The sequence below is a fragment of the Galeopterus variegatus genome, unplaced genomic scaffold, assembly GCF_000696425.1.
Source record: "Galeopterus variegatus unplaced genomic scaffold, G_variegatus-3.0.2 Scaffold4420, whole genome shotgun sequence".
NCBI classification, from domain to species: domain Eukaryota; kingdom Metazoa; phylum Chordata; class Mammalia; order Dermoptera; family Cynocephalidae; genus Galeopterus; species Galeopterus variegatus.
The window spans coordinates 166,143-178,411 of NW_007730531.1; the positions used below are offsets into that span (position 1 = coordinate 166,143).

Here is a 12,269-nt window from a genome sequence, read left to right on the forward strand (position 1 = left end):
GTGTGCCACCGGGCCAGCCCTATTTTTTATTTCTTAAAAACAGCTTTAATTAATGTTTACATTTTCCTTATGGTCACGAGCCTTTTCATTTAAATAACTTACATTGTTGCAGAAAATAAGACAATATCTAATGGTTTGTCAACTTTTCAATTAAAGAAATGAGAGATAAATATTTAGTTCTCTGGGCACAATTTCCTAAAATTGTTATTCTTATTATTACCACTTTTTTTGGGGGGGGGGAGCTGGCCAGTGTGGGGATCTGAACCCTTAACCTTAGTGTTACAACACTGCGCTCTAACCAACGGAGCTACCTGGCTAGCCCCAAGTTCCAAAAAATAAATGCCATTTATTGAAGTACTAGTACACTAAACGGACCAAATATAACATCTTTGTTGACTTGCAATCAAAGATACTTAATACCAAGAATGTTCCAGGTGATATTCCGGTTGAGAGAAAAAACGGCACTAAAATTCTGCACTACCCCTCCCCACAAACCTGACCACACTGTCCTCTACTCTAAACTCGAGGCCTGGGGAAGGTGGGGAGAAAAAGTAGAAGGTAAACAGGAAGGGGAGTGGTGTGCTCTAATGAGGTTTATATCTGCTAAAGACGAGGGGAGTAGAATTAAATATCAAGAATATTTCCAACTTCAAATACTGGGATACCAGGAATCCTTTGCTCTTAGCACTACCCAAAAAAGTATAATCATAAAGTCCTGCCAACTTCCTCATTCCTACCTAATTAGAATAAAGTGCTACTTACTACTAGCACTAACAATAATGATGGTACTGGCTAACATTTACTGAGTTCTTATCAAGTGCCAGTCACTGTTCTAAGCCTCTCATACATATAATGTAATTTTCACAACAATTCTATGTTGGAAGTATTATTATTATTATTCCCTTTTTGCAGATGAAGAAATTGAGAGAAAGAAAGATTAATATAGAAACTTAGTATTATTTCCTTTGTAACCATGAAAGAAAAGAGCAATGGAGAAGAGAAACAAGACAAAGTCAAGGTGACAAGTCCAAGTTTTGCCTTAGCTATAAAAATATTACTGTTTCAGAATTACAATACAGACATTTTTTGTTTTCTATAATGTGTTAATCAATTTACATGCAATTCGTATACTTGCAACCATGACAAAATCTGGCAAGTTACAAATTTACCGACAATGACTATACTTACAGTGCCTGCTTTAGCATCCCACGTTAGATCTCTGAAGGCCAGTTGTGAAGGTGTGAGCTCTGGCTGTAAGAAGTAACTTGCGTGAAATTGATTCCCTGCAAAAATAACTTTCCTTTATTTTCTTACCAAAAAAAAAAAAAAAAAAAGGAATAAAATTCAAAACCCCAAATCCATGATGTTATACTACAAACTTAAGAATCACACACTTCCAAAATGCTAAGCTGCTTACTAGGAACTTGTTTTCCAAGACAGATGTGCCAATATGGATTTACACATAAAAACAACAGTAGGAAACTTAAAGATATGCTATGGGGCAAATGTGTCCCCTAAAAGTTCATGTATTGGAAACCTGATCTCCATTGTAAGTGTTAAGAGGGTGGGAAACCCAACTACGGTATTTAAAAAGTGGGGCCTTCAAGAGGTGACTAGATTGTGAGGACTGTGCCCTTGTGAATGGATTGACCCATTCATGGAGTAATGGGCATAGTTCCGATGACTTCATAAGGAGAGAGAGAAATTTAGCTCTTCCTTGCTCAGCCCATTCTTGCAATGTGACACCTTGTGTCACTGCAGAAGAAAGCCCTCACCAGATGTGCTCCCCGGACTTTGGGATTCCCAGTCTCCAAAACTGTAAGAAATAAATTCTATTTCTTTATAAATTACAAAGTTTTTGGTATTCTGCTCTAAGCGGCAGAAATGGACTGAAACAAGATAAGAGCTCATCTTAAAGCACCTTTAAAAAAGATTTTAAAGACTTTTAGGACAATAACATGCCCCATGATATAGATGATCCACTTAAATATTTTGTAAAATGCAGAAATCTGTAAACACTTTTTGGAGATTTTAGAAAAAATACATAATCATTCATAGTTTCACCTTTCACACAAAAGCATTTTTATATTCTTCCACGTTAGTGGAATGAAGAATACTTATTACAATATCATTTATTCATTCAATAAATAATTTTTGAATCCCTGCCCTGTGCCAGGTACTATGCTGAACTAGAAATACGAAGGTACTTCAGAAAGTTCATGGAAACATAGGATTAAAAGATAATAAAAATCTTTCCATGAACTTTTGAAGTACCCTGTACAAAGGTGAATCAGAAAGCTACGTCCCCTGCCCTCATTAGCTTACAGTTGAGTGAGAAAAATAATTTTTTTAAAAAAGTAAGTAAATAAGCAAATAAATAAAATAATTATAAGCTAACAGAGCTATACAGAGTGCTCAAGTGGATGTGAGTAGGGAGTGTCTACATTACGTAAGGAAGGCATCTCTGGAAAGGTGGCATTTGCCCTGAGGAGGATGAGGAGCTGGACACTGAGGGAGGGCTGAGAAGAGCATTCCCAGCAGGGGCAACCTCAAAGCAGCCCTTGCGTGGATAACTCAGCTACTCCCGTGGCATTTGCCCTGAGGAGGATGAGGAGCTGGACACTGAGGGAGGGCTGAGAAGAGCATTTCCAGCAGGGGCAACCTCAAAGCAGCCCTTGCGTGGATAACTCAGCTACTCTGGGTTTACAGGAGACCCTCACCCCTCAGCATGATTCTTCTTTAAAATGAGCTTATAGACAACATTTGCCAAGTACAGGGAAATCCAGGAATGAATATGGAAACAGAAACACCAAAAGGAGACACCTCTGTGGAAAGGTCTTGCTGTGAAGAGGAGCAGAGAACAGGAGGCTTCGGCTAGAATGGAGTAGGGCTGGAGGGGCTGGTTCTTACAGATGAGAGGTATCAGGTGTGCCGGTGCTACAGATGGGGGAATAAACCAGGGGGTCAGAGCGGCAGGCTAAAGATACAGAAAAGGGCTGACAATTAAAGGAGTCACGTTTCTGAAAAAAGGCAAGGGGCCAGAACCCAGAGCACATGTAAACAGACTGGCCCCTGATAGGACCAGGGATCCGTCTTCACTGTCACAGGAAGGACAAAGAAAAGATGGGCACTGAAGAGATATGAGATGTAACGTTTTCTTGTAACTTGCTTTGGCTATGCACAGAAAAATTAAATGTAAACCTTGACTGCCTAACTAAAAGAGTGTGATAGTTGACAGAAACATGTTACCTTCCTCCAGAAGCTGGAAGAGTGTGGCGGGCCGGAACCCAGAGGGAATAGCTCCCATCGTGGTTAACACATTAACAGTGTTTATTTGCTGAAGAAAGTAAAAACAAAATTAATTTGCTTGTTTTCACTCATGTTTCCTCACCTCTATAATACTTTCCTTCTATCACTATAGCAATTTTATAGACTTTAGTGGAAGAACTGTGCAATTTAACCCAAATTCCTGAAAGGACACCATCACTGAATCTTGGCGTTTCCCAAGGACCTAAGCCACATGCAGTATTCAGTGTGCAGAGCTCTGTGCTCCAGACCGGCTGCTTCAATTACAGCCCTTATCAAATGTACCTGCTCCACAGGGTACTGCCATTTAACATAGGAGTTAATATCATCAGCTGATACACACTGAAGAATTAATGAATTTTTTGTGTACATGTTCACACGCACAAGCATGTCCTTATAAGCAGTAAGTAGAGTAAAAGGTCAGGAAGGACACTGATAAAGTTTGGATGTGTTGTTCCCCCCAAACTCATGTGGAAATTTGATCCCCAATGTGGCAGTGTTGGAAACTGAGTCATGCAGGCGGATCCCTCATGAATGGATTAATGCTCTCCCTGGGGGTGGGGGCCTGAGTGAGATCTCGCTCTATTAGCTCCCAGAGAGCTGATTGTTTAAAAGGATCCTGGCACCTTCTCTCCCTCTTGCTTCCTTTCACCATGTGATCTGCTTGTACCGCCGGCTGCTGCCACTTTCCACCATGAGTAGAAGCAGCCTGAGGCCCATGCCAGATGCAGCTGTCCCAGAATCATAAGCCAAATAAACGGACTAATACAGATACTTACTAACCTCCTAATGGTGATTACTTATGGGAGCCAGGGGAGGATTTTCATTTTGCTATGTAATTTTTCTTAAATGATAGGACTATGGATAATTTATTACTTTTTGAGCTTTTCAGAAGTTTTCAAATAGTAACAGAAATTTAACATCAGTTTTCACCCAAACGATGGAAAATTCAGGTAAGGTAAATGAGAATATTTCCAAGCCTTCAAATCACACCACAAATGAGATGATCTACTTTTTGTACAAAAGACCTAATGAGAGATGTTACTTGGAGCACAGGCCTACTTAACTGGAAATACAAATCTTACGCTCTGTAGATTCTATGCCCTGTACCCTGTGTAAGATCCATAGTCTCCATCCTGTTTCGAATCTGAACTCAGTCAGAACTGTTAGGTAAGAAAATGAGACATCATTAACAAGACAGGAGATACCAACCTCTGAGACAGCTTTTCGAACAGCACTCCAGTGGGAATCAGTTCTGGGGAGACAAAACAGCAAGGTAAGTGCAGGGAGAGTTTAGGCCTGCTCACGCAACTAAAAGACTTCATTCATCAAAGAACAAAGCACATACTGGCAGTAAGTTCTGAAAACCTAACTCTTTAGATACAACCAAGACAGAACTAAGTGCACTAAAAATGATTACAAAATTATAGTAATGATCTTTAAGCAAATCATAACATGAAAAGCTCTCAAGGTACAAGCTGTCTCCACTTCAAGAAATTCTTGAATTATTTATAATAGTAAAAATAAACACAAAGTTTCCTAAAGCTACTTTGACATGCTCTCACACCTGTGTACCTTTGCTTAACTTCTGTGCCATCTGCTGTTTCATCCACCACCTCCACATCTTCTTCACTGCCCTCTTCACTTGATTCTTGGCCTTCTTTATTATAAGGCTGAAAAATCATTGAAATATGAAGTGCTTTTTTAACTAATGCAAAAATCAACCAAGAAAAATGCCAGTGAGAATTTAGTATATAATGGGCATTTCAAAAATCAGTGGGAAGGGCCAGCCCGGTGGTGCACTGGAGAGTGCGCCGCTTGGGAGCACGGCGGCACTCCCGCTGAGGGTTCAGATCCCATGTGGAGACCGGTTCCCGCTCACTGGCTGAGCACGGTGCGGGCGCAACACAGAGGGTTGCGATCCCGTTGCCGGTCCCCGGTACGGGCGCAACACTGAGGGTTGCGATCCCGTTACCGGTCAGTAAAAAAGACAAAAAGGAAAAAAAAAAAAATCAGTGGGAAAAGGGCCGGCCCGTGGCTCACTTGGGAGAGCGTGGTGCTGACAACACCAAGTCAAGGGTTAAGATCCCCTCACCAGTCATCTTTAAAAAAAAAAAAAAAATCAGTGAGAAAAAGATTTTCAACACATGATTGACAAATTCACTGTTTTGAAAAATGATAAGGACTGATGTACAAGTTTAATGAAAATAAATTCCAGATGAAATTTATTCAAATGAAAAAAAAAGAACTAAAGATACAAATATATAAAAGCATTAGAAGAAAATAATCTTGAGATGGGAGAACGCTTTTCCATTATGATACCAAAACCAAAAATTATATATAAAAACGTTGACAGATTTAGCTACATAAAAAAATAAACACGGTTGTAAGCCAACAAAGAAAATATCTAACACAAATTCCTAACAATTTCTAAGGGTTAGTATACTTATTATTAAAATATTACAAAAACTCTTACAAATCAACATGAAAAAGATTTTTAAAAATCCCTTAGAAAAATGGACAAAAAAACCCTGAAAATGCAATTCACAAAGAAGAGATACAAATGATCAAAAAGCATATGAAGTGATGCTCAAACTCATTAGGAGTATGATAAATGCAAATAAAAACAAGAATGAGTTTTTTTACTGGTCATACTGGCAAAAATAAAAAAAGACTGATAGCAGCCCTAACTGGCAAATGTAGGGGAAATGAGCTCTCTCAGATGCTGGCTGTGGGAGTACAAATTGGCATAACTTCTTCTCTAAAAGGCGAATTTGCAAAATGTAAACCCTTTGTTCAAAACCAGTGCTTAACAGCTAGGGATTAGTCAAAGGAGAATAATCGGGCAAGTCCACAAAGATGTATGTGCAGGTTGATCACAACAGAGGTTGCTGGCTGGCTACCACCTATTCTCCACTTCTTTTCTAACAGAATCCCTGACTGTAGCAATGAGCCAGCTAAAAGACTACATTTTCCAAGCCTTCCTTGCAGCTAGGTGTTGCCAGCAAACTAAATGCTGGTCAGGGTACAAATGCTGATATAATTGAAAGGTTTTTGTGTAACTTCCAGGAAACTTTCTTAAAAAGGTAGCAGCTCGTACCTTTTGACTCCTTCTTCCCCTTTCCCCTTTTGCTGCTTGGAATCGTTAAAAGACCCAGCAGCTGACTTAAAAATGAAGAGGTAACTCTAGGAAGAGCTACCTCACATCTAACTACAGAGTAAAATATTAGATAGGGCCTTAACCCATCCTTGATTGACTGCCTCCAACTTCTTCCACGCTTTTATAAAATGTGTTACTACCTTATGTAAGCCACTTTTGGGGGATCTTCTGTAACTCACAGGGGAAGCTAATCCTAGTTTCTCTGCATCATAATTGGTAGTTATTATAGGTTGGAAACGATCTAAATTTCCATCTAAATGAGATTGGAATATTTGCTGCCATTGAAAAAGAGGATCTAGCCCTGCCCTGCACAATACAGCAGCCCCTTGACACATGTGGCTGAGCTCCTGAAATTAGTCCAATTGAGATGTGCTGTAAATGTAACAACGCACTGGATTTTGAACTTAATACAAAAAAAAAGTAAAATTACTCAATATTTAAAAATATTGATTACATGTTGAAATATTTTTGATATATTGAATAATATAAAAAATTATTAAAAATAATTCTACTTGTTTTCTTTTACTTTTATTTTTAATGTGTGTGATGAAAAAATGTATATTTGATCTTTTTCCAGGTTCCCAGCACAGAGTTCCTAAAACTCTTGGAATTTCCTGAATGATAGGAGTGTGTTTTCTCATTCATAATGAGTCTCTTTCACCCATTCCTGAGTTTATGCTAACAAGGTGACTCTAGGTGGCCCCTAGACAGCTTCAGGAGGGGGGCTGGTTGCCAGAGAAACCAGCCAAGGGATTAGAGATTGGAAATTTCAGCCCCCACCCTCCAACCCTGGGGAGGGAAAAGGAGAGGAACTGGTGGTTGAGTTAATTACCAAAGACCAAAGATTTAGTTAACGCCATTAATGAACCCTCCATTAAACCCCCCAAATGATGGGTTCAGGGAGGATCCAGCCTGGTGAACACATCGAGGCGCTGGTAGGACGGCATGCACAGAGAGGGCCTGCAAGCCGCCCCCACCAACACCTTGCCCTATGCATCTCTTCCATTTGGCTGTTGCTGAGTTGGATCCTTTATAATAAACTGGTTAATGCAAGCAAAGCGTTTTCCTGACTTCAGTGAGTCACTCTAGTGAATGATCAAACCCTTTAGGAGGAGATAACAGAACTCCTGAACTTACAGCCAGTCAGTCAAAAGTATGGGTGGTTCCTGGGACTTGTGACCGGTGTCTGAAGTGGGGGGCGGTCTTATGGAACTGTGTCCTTAGGCTGTGGGGTCTATGTTCACTCCAGGAGTTAGAATTGAATTGAACTGCAGGACACCTAGTTGGTGTCAGAGAACTGAATGTGGAAAATGCACATATTTGGTGCCAGAGAAAAACCACACACTTGATGTCACAAGTGGTATCAGAAAAAAGACACCTCAATGTGGTTACTGGAAAATTTAAAATTACATATGTCATTTGTGTTCTATTTCTATTGGATAGTACTGATCCAGACAGATACTTACATTTCTTGCCATGGAAAATGACCATGCTATATTATAAAATAAGAAAAAAATAGGCTACACACACGCGTGTATACTATGTTCACATTATAGTAAGAGCATAGTACATTTGTGGACGTTAACACAAAGTTATCTGTGGCTATGTTTCACAATGAACAATAAACTCCTATGAATTGTTATGACCCGCATTAACCCACAAAGCTTCACTGTGAGATAAAGTTCCAGGGCTCACATGCATAACAGCACTTTACCAGGCCCCAGGGCCATTAATACACCATGATTTCCCAAACCCTGTCCCTCTGTAAGTAAAGCAAATTTTATATCTCAAGACATTCACTAGTCAGTTGATCAAAGAATACAGCTTAATGTTTTATTAAAAAATGAAAAGTTTTGAAGGAGAAAAGAAAGCGTAAAGAACAAAGACTAACCTCCAGGTAGGTTCTGGGAATGAGACCTTCATTTCCTTGGGCATTCTTAGCTGTCCACCAACCATCAGGGTTTTTTTCAATTATAAGGAGAATTTCACCTTTCTTAAAGCAAAAGAAAGTGAACATTTAAAAATAAAACTCAATAATTATGAGTGTATTTCATTACTAATGCTTCAAAATATATGCTGAAAAATGCAGTCTTTTCTTAATCCATTATTTACCCTAATTTTTATCAAAAAGTTCCCTACCACCCTATCCCTAAACCTATGTGACTATAAATGTGACTATGAATGACTTATTCCTTTTGGTTGCTTAACATCCCATATATTCAAAAGGTAACCATTTTTCACAATCATTTTCAGGGCCCCATACTTATTTCAGTAATTCAGCTATTGTGTAAAATATTTTTGAATTTTTTATCTTTCTTTGGAAAAATGTCTTTCAGAAGCAGCACATAAATCTCCAAAGAAAATCAATTCTATTAAAGTTAAACCATATTTTGAAGCAAAAATAGTATTTACGTAATATAATTACCCACCTAATTCACTAGATATTTTTTGAGTAATACTTGTCCATTCATAAAAATATAATCCATCTTTGAAGAACAAAGGATTTTCACTAATGAGGACATTCAAAAGCAAAGACTTTCTTAAAATATACATTACTGTCGAATATTGATGGCATTTTCTGGGAAAATTTGAAAAAAAAAAAAAACCTTATGAATTAAACCATGTAATTAGTTGTACAATATATCAGTGTGTTTTATTATTAATCAGTTATTAAACTTTAATGTTTAATAAATATAAGAACCAAGGTTCATATATTCATTAAAATTTCCTTCGCTCATTTCTCTAGCAGAAAGCATAGTCTCAAATCCCTTTAAAAACCATAACTTCATTCTTTCATCCCACCTGCCACCTACTTATGCAGACACCAAGCAAGCATGGCTGCAGGCCTTTCACATCTGAGTCAACAGGAAGAACTGCTACTTAACAGCATACGAAGTGTTCCCTCCTGTCCTGAGATATGTACACTACCCTAACTTACCTGGAAAAATTTATACGGATGACATTCAAACATAAGTTATAAAATTTTACCCCTAAATTAATTATCAACATCAAAGCTATTTTCATAAATCTCTAGAAGAAGCAACTTTAATAATAGAATCTCATGTTACTACTGCATGTAAATCATAATTATTACTTATTTTATTTAAAAGACTGAGTCTTTAAAAACCTAGTATCAGGAATATGTAAAACAGGGGTACAGGGAAGTTTTCTTATTCCGTTAGGCATGCACAGTTATCCTTAGGTTAGCATGCAGTCTGCTTCTACCTGCCTTGAATGTCAGATCCCCGACTTGCTGGGCAGTGAAATCTCCAACAGCAATGTATTCTTTACTTGATGCCTGTCTGGGAGATTCACTTTCCTGTTTCTCTTCCTCTCCCTCTTCTGACTCTTCTTCCTCCCCACAGCTTTCTCCACTTTCTTCACTTTCTTCTTCTTCATCATCTTCTTCAGCAGAATCGTCATCATCTTCTCTTTCAGTAGGCGCCCCATGTCTGCAGAAAATGTTTCTATGACTAGGATCACTTGAAATAACATAAGAACAGATCAAGTAAGAGGATGACTTCTATATGTAGAAGAACTGTCCCATATTTGGAGCTGGCAAATAAAAGAAATAAGGGAAAGTGTAACTAATGGTTTCTCCCATCTAGCTAGGCACACGTGAGTTGAGGGACTGTGGGTGGAGAGGCAGCTAGTGCATCAGAGTCATATACATCAGATGCTAGGGCATGCCCTAGACTTGAGGCCAGGAGATTAGCAGTCAAGTCCTGGATTCTTCCATTCAGCAAATGCTGCTTCAGCATCACTACACAGTGCTTAAAGCATCCAATCTGTCCGGTTTTTTCCTATAAATTATTTAATACATTGAAAATTATTGTTTTATAGTTCTTATTTGCTAATTTTCACACTTGGGTCATCTAAACTCCTACTCATTACTTTTTCTCTTGATTATAAGACATTTTTCCAGCTTTTTGAATCTATAGATTGGATCAGATTTGGGAAGTGCTCAGCCATTATTTCATCAAATACATTTTTCAGTTGCAAAACGTTCATGTGATTCTTTTTTTACATTTGAATTCTCTTAAAATACTATACTTTCCCATTTTATCCATCTTTTCTTCTATTTTCTTTAACATATTAATCATTTTATTTGGAAGTTCCTGTCAGCTAACTCCACTATCTGGAACAGATTTAGGTCTGCTTTTACTGACTGCCTTATTACTTATCAATCATTTATTTTCCCCTTTTTTTGCATCTCTAGCAATTTTTTTAATTACTGGATATTGTGAGGAACACATTACTGGACACATTTAGAGACTTTGGATTATGTCGTCTTCCTCTAAAGAGTGTTGAATTTTTTTATGTTACACTGCTAAATTATCTTGTTCCTGTTAAGGTCTGCTTTTAGGCATTGTTGGAGAAGATCTACTTCAGTTTTGTCTTTATTCCTAGATCACGGCTGTTACCCTTAGGGAGTTTTCTTTACTCCTAGCGCATGGGCCTTCTGTGATCTCCACTAAATNTGTTTCTGTTTCAAATTTTTAAAATATATTTATGAAAGGGGGAACTATCAAGTAGACAATCTCAATCATTTTCCTTCTACACATCAACACTGACATTAAAGGCATCATCCTTATTTTCTAACATTTGTTATTTAGCTTTTCGGGTCTGTTTTGTTTCCTATACTACATTATAAATTATCTGAGGGCAGAGACTATGACTTACACTTCTTTACATCTCTCATGGGGTTTAACACATTCTACTATACACAATAAATAGGTGTTGATTGATTATGCTGTTGGTGTCATTTGTTTATATCTGTACTGTTATATGTCTTTGAGTCAAACAATAAAACTATTTGTGATATAATATCTGNATCTTCCTCTAAAGAGTGTTGAATTTTTTTATGTTACACTGCTAAATTATCTTGTTCCTGTTAAGGTCTGCTTTCAGGCATTGTTGGAGAAGATCTACTTCAGTTTTGTCTTTATTCCTAGATCACGGTTGTTACCCTTAGGGAGTTTTCTTTACTCCTAGCGCATGGGCCTTCTGTGATCTCCACTAAATGCCTGAAGCATTCACCAAGGTCTCTACTCTAGCTAGTACAAACTCCAGTGTTTTTCCAGGACTGTGCAACCTATAGAATCTGTTAAACTCTCAGTCTTCTAGCAAATGCTTTTTGCCAGGCCTTCTGGAATCATGCCCTATGTAGACCAGGAGTCCATTCAAATTTCTGGAGTTGTCTCTGCAACTCCCTTCTCTCTAAGGCACCTGGCTCCACAAGTCCCAGTGGACTTAACAACTCTAACGTGTGATCTCTGTCTCCTCAGTCCAATGAGACTGCTGTTTCCTACTTGGGACCCACCTTCCTGCACCATAGTCCATAAATTATCCCCAGGAAGAAGGTCTGGGTGAACGCAGGACTCACCTCATGTGTCTCTGTGTATCAAGGATATCAGCCCAGCTTGGTTAATGGGCAATGTCTTCTTCAAACAGCTGTTTTGTGTATTTTGTCCAGATTTTATAGTTATTTATCGTGGGAAGGTAAGTCCAATACGAGCTTCTCTGTCATTCTCAGCACTAGAAATCAGTGGAAATTCTAGATTCCTTGCATCTACATCTTTAGCATTTTTCCTAGGGTATAATGTAAAAGCTGGGCATTTGAAAGGTCTGAATTTTTTTTTTCTTTTGCTTCCCACAAATTGGGTTTGTTTATACCTTCAGGTCTTCTTTGCAATTTGCAAAAGGTATTATTAACATTCACTCCAGCAGAAAAATAATGCTTGTTTCTGTTTCAAATTTTTAAAATATATTTATGAAAGGGGGAACTATCAAGTAGACAATC

At 38.2% G+C, this 12,269-nt stretch overlaps 1 protein-coding gene across 1 annotated transcript in view; it reads right to left on the reverse strand.

Annotated features, from left to right (window-relative positions):
• NPHP1 (nephronophthisis 1 (juvenile)) overlaps positions 1–12,269 on the reverse strand; it is a 58,178-nt gene that overhangs the window by 34,343 nt on the left and 11,566 nt on the right. The window contains exons 5-10 of the mRNA XM_008587538.1: positions 9,696–9,918; positions 8,358–8,459; positions 4,882–4,979; positions 4,519–4,561; positions 3,250–3,337; positions 1,189–1,283 (exon numbers count right to left, since the gene is read on the reverse strand). Of these exons, the coding sequence (XP_008585760.1) occupies positions 1,189–1,283; positions 3,250–3,337; positions 4,519–4,561; positions 4,882–4,979; positions 8,358–8,459; positions 9,696–9,918 (649 nt within the window). The remainder of the gene's footprint in view (positions 1–1,188; positions 1,284–3,249; positions 3,338–4,518; positions 4,562–4,881; positions 4,980–8,357; positions 8,460–9,695; positions 9,919–12,269) is intronic.